Source organism: Amphibalanus amphitrite, unplaced genomic scaffold, assembly GCF_019059575.1.
Source record: "Amphibalanus amphitrite isolate SeventyFive unplaced genomic scaffold, NRLGWU_Aamphi_draft 000612F_arrow, whole genome shotgun sequence".
NCBI lineage: Eukaryota > Metazoa > Arthropoda > Thecostraca > Balanomorpha > Balanidae > Amphibalanus > Amphibalanus amphitrite.
Genome location: NW_024882106.1, coordinates 69,659 through 89,943, shown reverse-complemented (window position 1 = coordinate 89,943; position 20,285 = coordinate 69,659). Strand labels below are relative to the sequence as shown.

Below are 20,285 nucleotides of genomic sequence, written 5' to 3'. Positions count from 1 at the left end.
TCGGACCCCCGTAGATTTTCATAAAAACTGGTCCATAGGTACAGTTTTGGACGCTGATTCCAATGGTGAAGTCTGTTTTTCGCCACATATTATACTTTGGCCCCTAGAGGCATTCAAAGTTTTTTTGGGGCGAAGGGGGACCCCCTTAGATTTTCATAAAAACTGGTCCATGTGTACAGTTTTGGACGCTGATTCCAACGGTGAAGTCTGTTTTTCGCCACATATTATACTTTGGCCCCTAGAGGCATTCAAAGTTTTTTTGGGGGAAGGGGGACCCCCTTGGATTTTCATAAAAACTGGTCCATGTGTACAGTTTTGGACGCTGATTCCAATGGTGAAGTCTGTTTTTCGCCACATATTATACTTTGGCCCCTAGAGGCTTTCAAAGTTTTTTGGGGCGAAGGGGGATCCCCTTAGATTTTCATAAAAACTGGTCCATGGGTACAGTTTTGGACGCTGATTCCAATGGTGAAGTTTGTTTTTCGCCACATATTATACTTTGGCCCCTAGAGACATTCAAAGTTTTTTTTGGCGAAGGGGGACCCCCTTAGATTTTCATAAAAACTGGTCCATGTGTACAGTTTTGGACGCTGATTCCAACGGTGAAGTCTGTTTTTCGCCACATATTATACTTTGGCCCCTAGAGGCATTCAAAGTTTTTTTGGGGAAGGGGGACCCCCTTAGATTTTCATAAAAACTGGTCCATGTGTACAGTTTTGGACGCTGATTCCCATGGTGAAGTCTGTTTTTCACCACATATTATACTTTGGCCCCTAGGGCATTCAGATTCACTTTCAGAATCACATTCGGACCCCCTTAGATTTTCATAAAAACTGGTCCATGTGTACAGTTTTGGACGCTGATTCCAATGGTGAAGTCTGTTTTTCGCCACATATTATACTTTGGCCCCTAGAGGCATTCAAAGTTTTTTTTGGGGCGAAGGGATTAGATTTTCCCTTAGATTTTCATAAAAACTGGTCCATGTGTACAGTTTTGGACGCTGATTCCAACGGTGAAGTCTGTTTTTCGCCACATATTATACTTTGGCCCCTAGAGGCATTCAAAGTTTTTTGGGGGAAGGGGGACCCCCTTGGATTTTCATAAAAACTGGTCCATGTGTACAGTTTTGGACGCTGATTCCAATGGTGAAGTCTGTTTTTCGCCACATATTATACTTTGGCCCCTAGAGGCTTTCAAAGTTTTTTGGGGCGAAGGGGGATCCCCTTAGATTTTCATAAAAACTGGTCCATGGGTACAGTTTTGGACGCTGATTCCAATGGTGAAGTTTGTTTTTCGCCACATATTATACTTTGGCCCCTAGAGACATTCAAAGTTTTTTTTTGGCGAAGGGGGACCCCCTTAGATTTTCATAAAAACTGGTCCATGTGTACAGTTTTGGACGCTGATATTCCAACGGTGAAGTCTGTTTTTCGCCACATTTTATACTTTGGCCCCTAGAGGCATTCAAAGTTTTTTTGGGGAAGGGGGACCCCCTTGATTTTCATAAAAACTGGTTCATGTGTACAGTTTTGGACGCTGATTCCAATGGTGAGGTCTGTTTTTCGCCACATATTATACTTTGGCCCCTAGAGGCATTCAAAGTTTTTTGGGGCGGAGGGGGACCCCCTTAGATTTTCATAAAGACTGGTACATGGGTACAGTTTTGGACGCTGATTCCAATGGTGAAGTCTGTTTTTCGCCACATATTATACTTTGGCCCCTAGAGGCATTCAAAGTTTTTTTGGGGCGGAGGGGGACCCCCTTAGATTTTCATAAAAACTGGTCCATGGGTACAGTTTTGGACGCTGATTCCAATGGTGAAGTCTGTTTTACGCCACATATTATACTTTGGCCCCTAGAGACATTCGAAGTTTTTTTTGGGGCGAAGGGGGACCCCCTTAGATTTTCATAAAAACTGGTCCATGTGTACAGTTTTGGACGCTAATTCCAACGGTGAAGTCTGTTTTTCGCCACATATTATACTTTGGCCCCTAGAGGCATTCAAAGTTTTTTTTGGGGGAAGGGGGACCCCCTTAGATTTTCATAAAAACTGGTCCATGTGTACAGTTTTGGACGCTGATTCCAATGGTGAAGTCTGTTTTTCGCCACATATTATACTTTGGCCCCTAGAGGCATTCAAAGTTTTTTGGGCGGAGGGGGACTCCCTTAGATTTTCATAAAAACTGGTCCATGGGTACAGTTTTGGACGCTGATTCCAATGGTGAAGTCTGTTTTTCGCCACATATTATACTTTGGCCCCTAGAGGCATTCAAAGTTTTTTTGGGGCGAAGGGGGACCCCCTTAGATTTTCATAAAAACTGGTCCATGTGTACAGTTTTGGACGCTGATTCCAACGGTGAAGTCTGTTTTTCGCCACATATTATACTTTGGCCCCTAGAGGCATTCAAAGTTTTTTTGGGGGAAGGGGGACCCCCTTAGATTTTCATGAAAACTGGTCCATGTGTACAGTTTTGGACGCTGATTCCAATGATGAAGTCTGTTTTTCGCCACATATTATACTTTGGCCCCTAGAGGCATTCAAAATTTTTTTGGGGGAAGGGGGACCCCCTTAGATTTTCATAAAAACTGGTCCATGTGTACAGTTTTGGACGCTGATTCCCATGGGAAGTCTGTTTTTCGCCACATTTTATACTTTGGCCCCTAGGGCATTCAGATTCACTTTCAGAATCACATTCGGACCCCCTTAGATTTTCATAAAAACTGGTCCATGTGTACAATTTTGGACGCTGATTCCAATGGTGAAGTCTGTTTTTCGCCACATATTATACTTTGGCCCCTAGAGGCCATGAAAATCTAAGGGTGTCCCCCTTCGCCACAAAAAAACTTTGAATGTCTCTAGGGGCCAAAGTGTAATATGTGGCAAAAAACAGACTTCACCATTGGAATCAGCGTCCAAAACTGTACCTATGGACCAGTTTTTATGAAAATCTAAGGGGGTCCCCCTTCGCCCAAAAAAAAATTTGAATGCCTCTAGGGGCCAAAGTATAATATGTGGCGAAAAACAGACTTCACCATTGGAATCAGCGTCCAAAACTGTACCAATGGACCAGTTTTTATGAAAATCCAAGGGGGTCCCCCTTACCCCAAAAAACTTTGAATGCCTCTAGGGGCCAAAGTATAATATGTGGCGAAAAACAGACTTCACCGTTGGAATCAGCGTCCAAAACTGTACACATGGACCAGTTTTTATGAAAATCTAAGGGGGTCCCCCTCGCCCCAAAAAACTTTGAATGTCTCTAGGGGCCAAAGTAAAATATTTGGCGAAAAACAGACATCACCATTGGAATCAGCGTCCAAAACTGTACACATGGACCAGTTTTTATGAAAATCTAAGGGGGTCCCCCTTCGCCCCAAAAAAAACTTTGAATGCCTCTAGGGGCCAAAGTATAATATGTGGCGAAAAACAGACTTCACCATTGTAATCAGCGTCCAAAACTGTACCCATGGACCAGTTTTTATGAAAATCTAAGGGGGTCCGAATGTGATTCTGAAAGTGAATCTGAATGCCCTAGGGGCCAAAGTATAATATGTGGCGAAAAACAGACTTCACCATGGGAATCAGCGTCCAAAACTGTACCCATGGACCAGTTTTTATGAAAATCTAAGGGGGTCCCCCTTCGCCCCAAAAAACTTTGAATGCCTCTAGGGGCCAAAGTATAATATGTGGCGAAAAACAGACTTCACCATTGGAATCAGCGTCCAAAACTGTACACATGGACCAGTTTTTATGAAAATCTAAGGGGGTCCCCCTTCCCCAAAACAAACTTTGAATGCCTCTAGGGGCTAAAGTATAATATGTGGCGAAAAACAGACTTCACCGTTGGAATCAGCGTCCAAAACTGTACACATGGACCAGTTTTTATGAAAATATAAGGGGTCCCCCTTCGCCCCAAAAAAACTTTGAATGCCTCTAGGGGCAAAAGTATAATATGTGGCGAAAAACAGACTTCACCATTGGAATCAGCGTCCAAAACTGTACACATGGACCAGTTTTTATGAAAATCTAAGGGGGTCCCCCTTCCCCAAAAAAAACTTTGAACGCCTCTAGGGGCCAAAGTATAATATGTGGCGAAAAAAAAGACTTCACCGTTGGAATCAGCGTCCAAAACTGTACACATGGACCAGTTTTTATGAAAATCTAAGGGGGTCCCCCTTCGCCCCAAAAAACTTTGAATGCCTCTAGGGGCCAAAGTATAATATGTGGCGAAAAAACAGACTTCACCATGGAAATCAGTGTCCAAAACTGTACACATGGACCAGTTTTTATGAAAATCTAAGGGGGTCCCCCTTCCCCAAAAAAACTTTGAACGCCTCTAGGGGCCAAAGTATAATATGTGGCGAAAAAAAAGACTTCACCGTTGGAATCAGCGTCCAAAACTGTACACATGGACCAGTTTTTATGAAAATCTAAGGGGGTCCCCCTCCGCCCCAAAAAACTTTGAATGCCTCTAGGGGCCAAAGTATAATATGTGGCGAAAAAACAGACTTCATCATTGGAATCAGCGTCCAAAACTGTACACATGGACCAGTTTTCATGAAAATCTAAGGGGGTCCCCCTTCCCCCAAAAAAACTTTGAATGCCTCTAGGGGCCAAAGTATAATATGTGGCGAAAAACAGACTTCACCGTTAGAATCAGCGTCCAAAACTGTACACATGGACCAGTTTTTATGAAAATCTAAGGGGGTCCCCCTTCGCCCCAAAAAAACTTTGAATGCCTCTAGGGGCCAAAGTATAATATGTGGCGAAAAACAGACTTCACCATTGGAATCAGCGTCCAAAACTGTACCTATGGACCAGTTTTTATGAAAATCTAAGGGGGTCCGAATGTGATTCTGAAAGTGAATCTGAATCTGAGGCTGTCTTGACAGACGTAGGTCAGGTATGCCAAGTTTCAGCTCTCTATCGCCAGCGTGTTCGGAGCTATCAGAGTCGGTCGGAGTCGACAGTAATGCGCGGAGTCGGAGTCGTCAAAATCTTACCGACTCCCGGAGTTACGCTTCGTGGCCCAACGTCATGCCATGCACCTTACCTTTACGATCCTACGCACTTTCACCTTTCGAAATCAGATATCGTCGAAAAAAACGTATTTCTGTTTTGGACGAGCGATTTCAGCAAAAGAGCAGAAGACGGCGCTTTCGCCAGAACCTGCTTTTAATTTTGCGTGTTATTTATAAAGCACATTTGCAATGCAAGGCTTATTGTTTATTCAGCAACGCCATGCGACAAAAAGATACATACCCCCCTTCCCCCCCCCTACACACACACATTAGAATCGGACAAAGAATCGTTTCAGAGAAAATAAAAACATCTCTTCTGTGAACTTTATTATCATATGGATTTTGGAGAGAAACGTCAGGAGTCTGAGCTGGAGTCGATTTTCGAAGTCGGAGTCGGAGTTACCCGGAAATCGATCGACTCCGCAGCCTTGGTTCACCCCCCCCCCCCCCCCCAGAGGGCGCGGGTTAGGCTCAACACATCCAATGCGTTTTTATCGCTCTGGCATGCTAATCAAAAGTAATTGTTGAAAAACCGCTATGACAGTGAAATTATATCAGCTAGGATGACCCGAGGGGCATATAGCGTATCACCGGGTGCATTTTTTTCCGTTTCAGTATCCAATGACACCTCATTAAAACGCCCTGTGGGATCAAGATTTACTGTTGTACGAAGGAGGCGCAATTTCATTTTCATCCCACAACAGATGTCGCGAAATTGAGCTGACCTATGTAGGTACCGGATAGATACACACAACCCACAGTCCCACACAATTTGATTCATCCTGTCACTCAGCAATCGCTAAAAGTACCAAAGCCATCGAGGGGTCGGTGTAGCTTGGGCGAGCATTCAGTTCTTTCTTGAGGCGAGATCTGACCTTGAACTACCAGGGTAGTGAACTTTCACCTGCCTGTGTTGAAAAGTCCGAATGGACGATGCAAGTCTGGCAAGAGTTCGGGTCATCCAAAGTGATCGGACCTTGAGAGGAAATGGTGGCTTGGGCACTGCGAGCGATGTAAACATGTATATTATTTCCAGTGGGAGCTAAATCTCGGCATACCATGCTCTCTTATCGCGCCTGACACAAACCTCGACGGCATACAAATCAGCTACACAGAGCAGATAACAATTTAGACTGAGTCACACACATAATACGTGAGTATATTTTATTCAAAAGCATATTGATTTAAAATATAAACATTGGAAACCGAGACAGACGAGTGAAGATAAAAGCAGCCTCTTTCCAGCCCACTCTCACAACTCACACATACCGAGATACAAACGCTCACACACCACAGCCGCTACCAACCTCACAACACAATCATGGCACCACCGCTCCAGCCCGCCCCCGCCCCACCTTCCCTCCCCTAGGGCGCGAGGCCCAGGGCCGCCAGCACCCCCGCGGCCGCCGCCACGGCACTATCGTACTCAGTGACAGTGGACCTGCCCAGGTGGAGCTCCGGGCCGGCGGCCGGCGGCTGGGCGCCCGCGCGCTGCGCCGTCCGCGTCTGTGGCTGTCGGCGCGCCACCAGCCGGTGCAGCGACCGGAGCTGCTCCACGGCCCGGGCGTCCGCCAGCACCACCTACCGGCGGAGGGGCGAACTGAGCGTATGGAGCGGCGGGGTGATGTGGGGCCGAGGGAGACAAGCAATGGAGACGATTACGTGACAAAATATCGTAAGACAAAAGATATTCCTGCGCTGGTAGTGGTGTCAAGTCAGAAATTCGACACAATGAAATTTCTCAAAAAGCGTAACTGAAAAATATGAGCTCGCTATTATGTTACATTTAACTTTGTCTAGGCATTGCTATCAAAAACATTCTTCGTCAAAATTAATAGCTGCACGACCCACCGCTGTAAAAATAATAGAGCTTATTCCACACCCCGTTCACCATCTGACCCTTCCTCTGCCCCGCGTGGCTCCTACCTGCACCATGAACGGGTCTCTCAGGATCGCCGTCAGCAGGGTGGCCGCCTTGATGAAGATGTGGGTGCCCTTCTCGCGGAAGATGGACATCTTGTCCAGGAGCACCGACAGCCACTTATCCGCCTGGCGATGCCGGACAAAACGTGTCATATAAAATGCATACGGGGACGGGAGAGACGAAACAGAAAAGCTGCTAAACTGGCGTCAGCTGCGACTCTTTGAGTAAGCATATTGTTGAGGTACTGAATGATAGCTGTGATGCTGCGTTACATGGCCATAGCTAATTCTGAAGACCTAAGAGGCTAATAGATACCCGACGCGCTGCGAACAGCTGCAGGTTGCCCCCGGCACCACCGTCTCACCTGATGTACGCTGCTCTCCGTCTCAGGGTGCCTGGCCGCGTTCAGTAGCACGTTCAGACAGTGCGTGATCACGTCCATGTGCGGCACGGAGCGGTTACACTGGCTCATCAGCGTGTAGAGCACGGGCACGGCGCCCTCAGCCACCACTCGGCGGCAACAGACGGCAGACAGGCGGGTCACCGTCTCCAGGTGACCCAGCGCCACCTTCATGTGACCCAGGTCGCGGTAGCGCAGCAAAAAGTCCAGCGACAGCGACGTCCGACTGCCCAGAGTCATGTCCGTGGTGGCGCGACGGTTGGCCGCGGCGATATTTTGGCGCGCGCGCGAGGCACGCCGGCCGGCGCGCTGCCGCTGCGCACGACCGCGCCATGCAGCCTGAGGGGTCAAGGGACTGGTCAGCGGTGGAGCCATGATATGTTAGTCAGTATGTGCGGGTGGGGACACTCGAGCCAATTCTGACAGCAATTTGGTTATGTGCCCTCCAATGTCCAAGGTATAACAAAACAGTAGGGTAGGGTGGGGTAATTTGAACATGTGGGGCAATTTGAACATAGTGTGAATAACAGAAAATTACGGAAAATCCATAAGTGGCATGACAATAAGACCAATGAGAGAAATTATCGTAACTAAAAGGGCTATCATATGAACGGGGTTTAAACTTTCAGGGAATGAAGATGTTGACGCACAGTGTAAAAAATCAATTTCGTAAGGAAAAACACCTATCAACACGTCATTGCAACTTCATTGCAGCGCAAAATATTGCATTGCTAGCGCCTAATACGCAACGGCTTTTGTTGTATAATGACCTAATCAGTGCCTTCAATCCAAGAAATTTGCTTTTGAACCATGTTTTTTTTTTAATGGCAAAACAACTTTTAGCGTGGGGTAATTTGAACAAAGTGTGAGAATTTCAATGAAGACAGGGACGGCTCCGAAAAAAAAACAACGCTCCCAGTTTTTTTGCCAATATTTTCGACCCAAGGCAGTAGCAGATAAGTGATGCCAGTTTTAGAAAATTTACGTCTAATATCCGTCTAATGTCCGGCATTTTTGTTGATTTTCCGTCCAAAAATGTTAAAGTCAACTATTTGTCCAAATATGTCCGAAAATTATGCAGCTATCAACACTCAAAACCGTCATTTATATTGCTTATCATGTAATTTTACCAGCCGAAAAGTGTTCATTATATTGAGAGCTTAACAAGCTTTCCATTCGCCAAGCAATGCTATGCACGATTTACATATATAAAAATCAAAATGTCTGTATGAAACGCGTCAGTCACGCTTTAAGGGCTATTGCTCCGGAACGGTGCGGGCTACGGGGGTGGAATTTTGGACTAAAGTCGGACGCGTGCATCTGTTTGTCGTATTAAATTTTGGTGGGGGTGCGCTTGCCGGTTTGCACGTGGCGGGCGCATCTTTGCGGAATTTTGGGCCGCGGCCGGCGCCGAGCAGACGGCACGCGCCCTAGGCTCAGATTGTTCGCTGCGAAAATGAGGGAAAACAGAGTCGGAGGTCGTTGACCTTTGGCAATGAATACCGGACCAGGGCACCGCCGGCCAAGAGGAGACGCCAAATTTATTCTGGCCATAACTCGGCCGCTCCTGGGCCGATTTTAATGAAAATTGATTTATTACGCTGCGCGTAATGCTGTCCCTCTAGTTTACATATATAAAAATCAAAATGTCCGTATGTATGTATGTATGTATGTAACGCGTCAGTCACGCTTGGCGGGCTATTGCTCCGGAACGGTGCGGGTTACGGGGGTGAAATTTTGGACTTAAGTCGGACGCGTGCATCTGTTTGTTGTATTAAATTTTGGTGGGGGTGCGCTCGGCGGTTTGCACGTGGCGGGCGCATCTTTGCGGGATTTTGGGCCGCGGCCGGCGCCGAGCAGACGGCACGCGCCTTAGGCTCAGTTTCTTCGCTGCAAAACTGGGTGAAATCAGAGCCGGAAGGTCACTGACCTTTGGCAATGAATACCGGAACAGAGCACCGCCGGCCAAGAGGAGTCACCAAATTTATTCTGGCAATAACTCGGCCGTTACTTGGCCGATTGCAATGAAACTTGGTTTATTACGCTGCGCGTAATGCTGTCCCTCTAGTTACTTTATAAAAAGCGCTTAAGTGTAGCAAGCCATCGTCCAATGTTGTCCAGTCTGCTACCTTTGTCCAACCAATTCCGAATTGGACATTGGACAAAATCAGAACTCCAAATGTCCAGGTTTCGATTGGCACCACTTTAACCGATGTAGTACGGTTGGGAGAGTTTTTATCGAAAAAAAAAATGATAGACGTTCTGTTAATTGAAGAGGGGCGAATTCTGTCAACTGACCGGTGTGCAGCGTGCAGATATTGATACTCTGCAACTGTTATTTTTGCTGTTGTGTTGATTTTTCAAGTGAAGGTATGTTTAGAATTGTTCTGCCTATTTGTTTATGGGTCAAACAACATCGGTGCTGGCGAGACTATCGTTTTTATGACAGGTAAAGGCAGTATGTTCAAATTACCCCACGGTGGGGCAATTTGAACACACCGTGACTTGGTGGAGAAGTGAGGCTATGCTATTCAAGGTATGCTTGGCTCGTCCAAAAATGAGGCTTGCATGGTGAAAGCAAGTGACACTTGCGCTACTGAAGCAGTTTTTCTTCATCCAGGGTTGAACTGGAATTTGGTACAACGGAGAAGACGTAAAAAATATGTTCAAATTACCCCACACTACCCTATACAGCCTGAAGTTAGTTTATGTAAAATATCGGACATGGCTAATATTGATGAACACTGTCGACGTCATCCTCCAAAGCCACAGTCCACTGGCTACTCTAACCAGAGCCCGCCCGCTGTCCTGACAAGTCCCCGCCTGACGTATACTGACTACAGCTGGTCTGCAGTCCCGACCCAGCCTGCCCACTGCAGTCTGACCGACCTGCAGCGTGACGACGGCCCACAGTCGGCGCTGGGCGGCGCGGCGCGCCAGCACACGCCGCCACTGGGTCTGTAGGACCAGGGCGGCCGTCTCCCCGCGCACCAGCCGCCGGCGCTGCAGGAACCGGCGGACCACGCGCTGCCGGGAGAGGGAGGTCAGCACAACTGGACTTAGAGTGGAGGTCAGCGCTGCAGGAACCGGCGGACCACGCGCTACGGGGAGGGGGGAGGTCAGCACAACTGGGCAGATGGGAGGTCAGCACAACTGGACTTAGAGTGGAGGTCAGCGCTGCAGGAACCGGAGGACCACCCGCTGTCGAGAGAGGGGGGAGGTCAGCACAACTGGGCAGAGGGGAGGTCAGCACAACTGGACTTTAAGCGTGGAGGTCATCGCTGCAGGAACCGGCGGACCACGCGCTGTCGAGAGAGGGGAGGTCAGCGCCACTGGGCAGAGGGGGAGGCCAGGAGCATTTGTCAGCGACGGAACGAATACGAAAAGATGTGCACGCTCTGAGGAACTAAGGAACGATCGTCACTCAAGCGACTTAGTATTGAGCTCTCTTCCAGAAATCGGTCAATCCGAAAATCCATCACTATAAAAACAAAGTATAAAACCCGACTCAACTTACTGTACCACCTCTCCTCCCTCACACCACACACCACCCGCCCCTCCCCCCTCCCGGCACCCACCTGCAGTGTGACGGCGGCCGTCACGATCCTCTCGGCCTCATCCGACCGGTGTCTCGCCATCTGCCACTGGAAGACCAGGGTGCGCCGCCGGTGCGCCACCTCGCCCTCCGGTGACAACTGCGAGCCGAGTCGACAGCGAAACAGCTCTTCCGGCGGTCCAGAGTCGGCGGACACGGACGGGTTGTCTCCGTCGGTGCCAGGGTGTGTCGATGGGATGTCTGTGGCGGTATGGCAGTCAGACTGTGACGCTGGAGAGATGCTGCTGGTAGAATCATCGCCGGCAGGATGACAGTCAGAGGTGACGGGCCCGGCTGACTCCGGAGTACCTTGCCGCTCCAGGCGTGACTGATGCAGGACGACAGTGGCACGACGATCTGACGCCACGCTACTCTCTGACTCCTGGGATACACTCCGCTGCAGGAGCGACTCCGACAGGGTCACCGTCGCGCGCCGGTCTCTGCCCGGGTCTGAGGGCGGCCGGGAGGAGCTGCCGTCCAGGAGCCGCTGGGAGGAGCTGCCGTCCAGGAGCGACTCCTGCAGGATGACCGTGGCCCGGCGATCGGAGCTCGCGCTGCTCTGGGAGTCTCGTGATGCCTGACGCTCCAGGAAGGACTCGTGCAGGACGACGGTGGCCCGACGGTCGGCGCTCCCTCGGCTCAGCGCCGTGCCGGAGCGGCTCGACCCGGACAGTGTCATCGTGGAGCGCCGGTCCAACGACTCGTCCTCGGCGCCCGGGCCCAGCCGGCCGCTGAACGGCTGCAGGGTAACCGTGGCGCGCTCAAACACCTCCTCCGGCTCCTCCGTCTGCAGGGAACACCGGGCGGCCAGCAGCGACCGGTACCACCTCTGCAGGCTGAGCACCGAGCGCCTCACCTGCAGGTAGTGAACTCGCGTCCTGCGCATGGCGACAGTGGAGCGGTACCAGTCCTGCAGGATGATGGTGGCTTGTTTCTTCTTCTCAAACTCATGACGAGTGTGCTGCGCGGCGCGGAGAGACCGGAACCAGGCTTGCAGGGTCACTGCCGCCCGCCGATGTCTGAGATATTCGTCACGGACTTCCTGCATGAGGCGAATAGAGCGGTACCAAGACTGGATGATCAGACTGGCTTGTCTCTGCCTTTCGAACACCTCTCGGGTCTCTCGCATGAGGCAGATCGAACGGTACCATGTCTGAATGATAACGGCTCCCTGCTTCGTTCTCTCGTACTCTTCACGGGCCACCCACATGCAGCGAACAGCTCGATACCACGTCTGTACGGTCACAGCTGCCTGTCTCGTTCTCAGGTAGTGCTCCCGACTCTGTCTCGCAGCTCTCAGAGACCTCCAGTTCCTCTGCAGAGTGACAGCGGCCCGCCTCTGCGCCACGAACCGCCGTCGCAACAGGAACGTCCTCACGCACGACTGGACCAGCGTCACCTTCAGCACCGTGTCCCTGAGCTCGATCTGGAGGTGGCGCACGGTCCGCACGCCGCGGTACCAGGTCTGGATCGCCGCCGCCGCCCGCCGCTGCGCCACAAATTCCCCACGGTCTCGGCGCATGGCGAGCACTGAGCGACGCCAGCGCTGCAGCGTCACAGCCGCCCGTCTGCGCCGCAGGAACTCGGCCCTCTCCTTCCGCATGGCCAGCAGCGAGCGGTACCACGTCTGGATGGCGATGACGTGCTTTCTCTGCGTCAGGTAGGCCTCCCTGGCCGCCCTCGCGGCCCGCACAGACCGGTAGAACGTCTGCAGGGTCATCGCGGCGCACCTCTTCCGCTGGAAGGCCTCTCGAGCTGCCCTCATTGCCAGCAAGGCTCGGTAGTGAGTCTGAATGGTTACAGCCGCGTGCCGCTGCTGCAAGAAGACCTCGCGAGCATGCCGCATAGACTGAAGCGCACGGTAGCGAGACTGCAGAGCGATTGCAGCTTTCTTCTGACGCTGTAACTCATCTTGTATCGCTCTCATAGCCACCAGAGCGCGGTAGCGAGACTGCAGAGTAATGACAGCCTTCTTCTGACGCTGGAACTCACCTTGTTTCGCCCTCATGGCCAGAAGAGCACGATAGCGACTTTGTAGAGTGATGACAGCCTTCTTCTGACGCTGGAACTCATGTTGTGTAGCCCTCATGGCCAGTAGAGCGCGATAGCGAGTTTGCAGGGTGACCGCCGCCCGTTTCTGCAGCAGGAAGGTCGCACGGGTGTCTCGCATGGTCAACAGCGCTCTGAAACGGTTCTGGATAACAACTGCCGCTTGCTTCTGACTTTGGAACTCATTTCGTGTCGCCCTCATGGCCAGAAGGGCACGGTAGCGAGACTGCAGAGCGATTGCAGCATTTTTCTGACGCTGGAACTCATTTCGTGTCGCTCTCATGGCCTCAAGGGCACGGTAGCGGGACTGCAGCGCGATTGCGGCCCGCTTCTGGCGAAGGTAATCCTCTCGCGTCACCCTCATGCTCAGCAGGGCACGGTAGCGACTCTGTAGCACAGTCGCCGCCCGCCTCTGGCTCTGGAACTCCTCTCTGTCTCTGTTTCTGGCCAGGACTGCGCGCCACCAGGTCTGGACCGCCACGGCCGCTCGCCTCTGTGTCAGGAAGTCGTCCCTCTCGACTCTCATGGCGCGCAGAGCCCGGTATCTGCGCTGGAGCGCCACTGCCGCTGCCTTCAGCTCCAGGAATCTGGCGCGGTCCCGGCGCATATCGAGGGCGGCGCGGTAGCCGAGCTGTATCGTGGTGGCTGCCCGGAGCAGGTCCAGGTACGATCCCCGCTGGCTCCTCATCGCTGTCAGCGCCCGGTACCTCTGCTGAACTACAGTGGCAGCCCGTTTCAGTTGCAGATACGATTCTCGCTGGCTTCTCATCGCGGCCAACGCTCGGTGTCTCTGTTGAAGCACTGTGGCAGCCCGTTTCTGGGTCAGGAACGCCGACCGCTGCTGTCTCATAGCTAGCGTGGCACGGTACCGCTGCTGGAGCACTGTGGTAGCTCGTATTTGTCTCAGGAACACGGCCCGCTGGCTCCTCATTGCAGTCAGCGCCCGGTACCTCTGTTGAAGAACGACTGCAGCCTGTCTCATGAGCAGAAACTCCTCTCGTTGTTTCCTCATGGCCAGCGTTGCACGCCACTTTGTCTGGATGACGATGGCAGCCTGTCGCTGGGCCAGGAACGCCTCTCGCTGACTTCTCATCGCGGCCAACGCACGGTACCTCTGCTGAAGGACGACTGCAGCCCGTTTCTGGGTCAGGAACGCCTCTCGCTGGCTTCTCATCGCAGTGAGCGCCCGGTACCTCTGCTGAAGCACAGTGGCAGCCTGTCTTTGTCTCAGGAACTTCTCTTGTTGTTTCCTCATGGCCAACGTTGCCCGGTACTTAGTTTGGATGACTGTAGCAGCTCGCTTTTGTGTCAGGAACTCTTCTTGCTGTTGCCTCATGGCCAGTGTGGCCCGGTACCTCTGCTGAAGCACAGTGGCAGCCTGTCTCAGGGTCAGGAACGCCTCTCGCTGGCTTCTCATTGCAGTCAGTGCCCGGTACCTCTGCTGAAGCACTACCGCAGCCCGTTTCTGGGTCAGGAACGCCTCTCGCTGGCTTCTCATTGCTGTCAGTGCCCGGTACTGCTGCTGAAGCACTGTGGCAGCCTGTCTTTGACTCAGGAATGCGGCTCGCTGCTGCCTCATGGCCAGTGTAGCCCTGTACTTGGTCTGGATGACGGTGGCAGCCTGTCTCTGTCTCAGGAATGCCTCTCTAGTCGTCCTGGTCACACACAGAGAGCGACACCATGCCTGGAGCGCCGCCGCCGCTCGCTTCTTGGACTGGTATGCTGCTTGTTCTTCTCTCATTGCTCTCACGGCACGGAACCTCAGCTGTAGAATACGAGCCGCCTGACGCTTCTCCAAGAAGGCCGCCCGATGCTCCCTCATCATCACCAGCGAGCGGTACCACATCTGGACCGTCTGAGCCGACTTCCTCTGCGCGAGGTACTCTGCTCGGTTCTTCCTCATTGAAAGGACCGACCGGTACCACATCTGGATGACAATGGCGGCTCGTCTGGTACGCTGGTAGGCATCACGGTCCCGTCGCATCGCCAGCATCGACCGATACCAGGTCTGGATGGTGATGGCGGCTGTTCGTAGAGCCAGGAACTGCGCCCGCGCCTCTGCACCAGCCACGACGCTTCGGTACCACGTCTGAATGGTCGCCACGGCACTCTTCGTCCTCAGAAACTGGGACCTTTCCCTCCGCATCGCTCGCACGGAGCGGTACCAGGCCTGTATCGCGGTGACGGCGGTCCTCGTCTGAAGGAACTTGGCTCGGTCCGCTCTGCCCGCTACCGATGCACGGAATCGGACCTGGAGCGTCACAGCTGCCGCTCTCATCGTCAGAAACTCGGTTCGCTCCTTTCTTCCGGCTAGCAAGGCACGGTACCATGCCTGAATGGCGATAACAGAGGTCTTCTGCCGCTGGAATTCGGCACGGGCTCTCTTTCCTGCCTGGATGGCACGGTACCACGACTGGATGGACGAGGCAGCTGTTTTCTTCTTCATGAACTCTTCACGAGCTGCTCTCATGGCCTTGACGGCCCGGTACCACCTCTGGATTGTCCGAGCCGCTCTCTTCTGGCTCAGGAACTGGACTCGCTGGTTCCTCATGGACACAGCGGCGCGGTAGCTCTCCTGGATGATCAGCACCGCCGCCCGCGCCCTCAGGTACCGCCGCCGCTCCGCTCTGCCGGCCCTCACCGCGCGGTACCAGGTCTGTACGGTGACGGCCGCAGCCCGCCGTCTCAGGTAGGCTGTCCTCTCCGTCCGCACCAGTCGAACCGACCGGAACCAGCTCTGCAGCCGCAGCGCAGCGCGTCTCTGCCGCACCAGAGTGGCGCGCGCGGCGGCACAGGCGCGCCGGCCGCGGTACCAGCGCTGGATCCTGCTCGCCGCCAGGTGCCGCCGCAGTCGCGCCACCAGATGGCGGGCGCGGCGGCGCAGCAGCACGCAGCGCCACCAGCGCTGGAGGAGCCCGGCCGCCGCGCGCTGACGCTCCAGTTCGGCGCGGGTCCGGCGCGCCGCCATCAGCGCGCGGTAGCGGCGCGCCAGGACGGTGGCGGCGGCGGCACGGCGCGCCATCAGGCGGCGCGACAGCCAGCCGCGCACGGCCGCCTGCACCAGCACCACGCGCCGCAGGTGCTCGGCGGCGCGCCGGCGGGCCAGCCAGCGGCGCGCGTGCTTCTGCAGGACCGCCGCGGCGGCAGCCTCCGCCTGCCGGCACAGAGACGGATCGGGGCGTCAGCGGGAGGGTGAGAGGGAACTGGGGGCGGGCGGGGAATGGAAGGCCGTGGGAGGGAACTCCGAATCCTCGTCCGCCTCATCCCCATATTTCACCATTTTTAGACGAAATTAGAGGGAACGTGGTTGTGATAGCGATATGGCAGGATGACTTTGTCGTAAGCTTTGTCGTAGGGCTACTACCAATCATATTTACACTTCGTTCTACAATTTCTGATCCTATTGCTGCATAGGTGCCCTCCGCAATACTAGATGTCATCACGTAACGCTTCCCAAAGCAGCACAAAAAAGAGCTAGTTCTTGACTTAATGTATTAACCATGGAAGCGGCTGCAGAGTTACACACTTGAAGTCCAATAAGCATATAAAAGGTCCATACTACAGGGCAGCCTAGGATCAGAATCAGATTCAATGGCACAGAGCTAGATAAAACCACCCAAAGAGCTTAACATGGTATCCAGAATAAAAGGGTGGTGGATCCGCATCAGCAACCACCCCGGCCTTTCTTACGACGGGACTCGCAGAAAAGTATCTGATATACATACAATGCACGATATAGACGCTTCATACAGGACTGAGACAGGCACAGCAGAAGAGCGACATATCTAGAAGCCTCCCAAGTCCCAATCATACGCGAGGTCGACCTAATGCACTTTCACGCGACACACCATCCGCAGTGACAATATACCATCCGCAGTCACACAGCCAACTATATACGAGTTATACAGGGAAACGCCCGAACAGGGGGCGGGACAGAAAGCACGGGAAGAAGACAAAACAAAGAAGCGAGTACGACAATGAACTACGACACTACGGGATTAAGAGTAGGAGTTAAGAGAGGGGACTGTGCTAGAGTGGGAGACAGCAGAAGTAGGGCTACACTACCAAGGCGCTGGAGCACGGCACGGGTCACTAGCCCGGGGTAAGCTGCGGGGTACAGTATACGGGAAGGGACCACTACGCTCCATTTAGCGGGCCCGGGCTCTGCGTTGGCCACTCTCAGTGTACCTGCTGTCGTCGCAGGAGGGCGGCCAGCCGGCGGCGGCGCCACCATAGCTGCAGGGTACGCGCGGCGGCCACCTCTGCTCCGAGCTCGAGCAGCCGGCCGCACAGGTAGGCCAGAGTGACGGCCACCAGCCGGCGGTCGGGCAGCGTGGCAGAGTAGTCGGTCCACGAGCTCAGCACCGGCACACCGCCCAGCTCCGACATCTGGGGGAGACAGACGGTCGTGTCACACACAGGGAGGAGGGGTGGTACACACTACACAGTACACGCCGCCCAGCTCGGACATCTGGCGGAGATACGGCGGCGTCACACGGAGCGGGGACAGACGGGGAGGAGGGGGTGGTGTAGCTTCTCTTGAAACTGTCGCGTCTCGAATGTATCGCTATCACTCCCTGGTTTGAGAGCCCCTGGCTTTTGAGGGTTGGCCGTCTGGCCGGTCTATACCGTTTTCACGGTTTCACGGGCCGGCCAGGTTTCAAGTTTCAAGAGAGACTATACACGAGGGCCAGCTCCGACATCAGTGACGGACGGGGGGTGGGGGGCGTCGCACACGACAAGCAGGCGGGACACACGGAAGAGGGATGACATACGGCATGGGAAGCAATGAATCGCCCATCATTCACACTAGTCCACTTCATTTATTTTATACTCAGCACGTCCCAGCTCCACAGAGTGATCCGGAACAGCTCTCCTCGCCGTCCCCCTCCCTCCTCACCGCGTCGAAGGCCGTGTTGAGGTTGTGCTTCTCGTTCCTGCGCAGCTCGTCGGCTGCCGGCGTGTCCTCCGTCTCGCTGTTGCCGTAGCTGAACGTCAGGCTGTCGTCCAGGTCTGGATCCGGCGTGGAGCCCTGCCCGGTGGTCGGTTGGTGTCAGAGAGGGCGCGGGAACACGTCAACGCATCGGTACCACGCGGTAAGCGGTAACGGTGGTAGGGTGTGGCGTGATATTCAGATAACGCGACGCTTCAATTCAGAGCAACATTGCAAAGGACATCAAGGCAGTATGTCTGACTAGAACGCAAGCACGGACAGACATACAGTTCCACATAACACAAACTATAAAAAACATGCAATCTCTTCATACAACTCACCCCACCCTCCAACGGGCCAAAGTGCCTATTTACATGAGACTAGCCCAATCCCTAGACCCCAGCCGGCGGGCTCACCTTTCTGGCGGTGAGTGAGGTGGGCGTCCTCACGGCGCTCCTGGCCAGCAGGCTGGGCTGGTAGTGGTGCACTAGCAGGCACAGCGCGCGCCCGTCGCTGAACGAGACGCTCAGGTTGTGCAGCGGCAGCCCGTAGTGGGCGCAGACCAGGCGCGCCCAGGCCGTCAGCAGGCGCAGTGATTCGGAGTCAGGCAGGCCGCCGTCACCGCCGCCAGTCAGGTCGGCAGCCCGGTCCGGTTCGGAGAGAGTCTGCAGCTGGTGCCGACCTGCCGCGGACAGGGGGGACACATGCGTCAGACAAAAGGGTAACAGATGGGGTGCGGCGTGGCGGTAACGTAACGGTGTGGAGGTAGCGTAACGGTGTGGAGGTAGCGTAACGGTGTGGAGGTAGCGTAACGGTGTGGAGGTAGCGTAACGGTGTGGAGGTAGCGTAACGGTGTGCAGGTAGCGTAACGGTGTGGCGGTAGCGTAACGGTGTGGAGGTAGCGTAACGGTGTGGAGGTAGCGTAACGGTGTGGAGGTAGCGTAACGGTGTGGAGGTAGCGTAACGGTGTGGAGGTAGCGTAACGGTGTGGAGGTAGCGTAACGGTGTGGAGGTAGCGTAACGGTGTGGAGGTAGCGTAACGGTGTGGAGGTAGCGTAACGGTGTGGAGGTAGCGTAACGGTGTGGCGGTAACGTAACGGACGTGTGGCGGTAGCGTAACCGGTAACGGTGTTGCGGTAGCGTAACGGTATGGCGGTAACGTAACGGTGGGCAGTAAAGTATGAATATGGCGGTAGCGTAGGGTTATGATGGTATTTATTTATTCAAGTGATCACCAACAGGGCGGACCCCCACTGACAGGCGAAGTCAAGTAACGTAAGGATATGGCGGTAACTGAAGAGTAGAGTGGTAACGTAACAGACAGGGCGGTAGCGTTACGGTAGTAAAGTAACGTAACGGTTGTGATTGTCAATAACATAACGGTGAGGCTGTCGATAACATAACAGTGTGATTGTCGATAACATAACGGTGGGGCTGTCAGTAACATAGCGGCGGGTCCCGCACCCTCCTGAGGATTGGGTGTGAGGGCTGAGGTCGTACCTGCGATAGCGTCCTCAACTCCCAGGAAGCAGTTGTTGTCCAGACTGGTCTGTAGGCGGGACACCTCGCGGCGCAGCTTCTCCGTGTCCACGCACGAGTCGATCTGCAACATACGCAGACGGTGCTCTGTTAGGATCACCAGGGAGCCCAAACCGGTACGTAAGCTCAATCTCCGCGGGCTATATGCAGGGTCGGCATCACTGGCTGGGAAAGGGGTACTGGATGGTAGTTCGCTTTCCGAGTCGCCAGTCACGCTCCCTCAAATCCCATCGCGCCAAAACGCATGCACGCGTAGTAGGATGAAAGTAGAATCGCTGGGTAACCGGCGTTCATCCGATGACATTTTCCCCTTCAGCCACGGCCGCTCCCAGGGCCTCCCTTCAGGCCACCCTGCCTGCCGACGGCGGCGGGCGGCGCTCACCTGGTGTTTGAAGACGAGCAGCCAGAGCAGGTGGAGCGTCTTCTCCCGGTGTCCGTCGACCAGCGCACGCGCCCACACCTCCGGGTCCAGGTCCAGTTCCGCGGCGCGCACGGCGATCCGAGAGTTGTGGATCTTCTGCTGTCGGTCCACGGCCGGCACCCGCAGCTGGGAGGTGAGCCCGAACTGGCGGCGCAACAGCTCCACCACACGGCTGAAACAGGGAGAGAGGGCACACTGAGCAGACAGCTCCACCACGCGGCTGGAACAGGGGAGAGAGGACACACTGAACAGACAGCTCCACCACACGGCTGGAATAGGGAGGGAGGACACGCTGAACACGACTGAACAGAGTACACACAGCTCCACCACACGGCTGGAACAGAGAGAGAGGACACGCTGAACACAACCGAACACACAGCTCCACCACACGGCTGAAACAGGGGG

At 53.9% G+C, this 20,285-nt stretch overlaps 1 protein-coding gene across 1 annotated transcript in view; it reads right to left on the bottom strand.

Annotated features, from left to right (window-relative positions):
* Positions 1 to 6,169: 6,169 nt before the first annotated feature.
* LOC122363265 (abnormal spindle-like microcephaly-associated protein homolog) overlaps positions 6,170 to 20,285 on the bottom strand; it is a 30,159-nt gene continuing 16,043 nt past the window's right edge. The window contains exons 11-20 of the mRNA XM_043332316.1: positions 19,842 to 20,052; positions 19,421 to 19,523; positions 18,337 to 18,602; positions 17,888 to 18,019; positions 17,176 to 17,376; positions 10,922 to 16,141; positions 10,233 to 10,370; positions 7,308 to 7,682; positions 6,946 to 7,068; positions 6,170 to 6,600 (exon numbers count right to left, since the gene is read on the bottom strand). Of these exons, the coding sequence (XP_043188251.1) occupies positions 6,385 to 6,600; positions 6,946 to 7,068; positions 7,308 to 7,682; positions 10,233 to 10,370; positions 10,922 to 16,141; positions 17,176 to 17,376; positions 17,888 to 18,019; positions 18,337 to 18,602; positions 19,421 to 19,523; positions 19,842 to 20,052 (6,985 nt within the window). The 3' untranslated portion in view covers positions 6,170 to 6,384. The remainder of the gene's footprint in view (positions 6,601 to 6,945; positions 7,069 to 7,307; positions 7,683 to 10,232; positions 10,371 to 10,921; positions 16,142 to 17,175; positions 17,377 to 17,887; positions 18,020 to 18,336; positions 18,603 to 19,420; positions 19,524 to 19,841; positions 20,053 to 20,285) is intronic.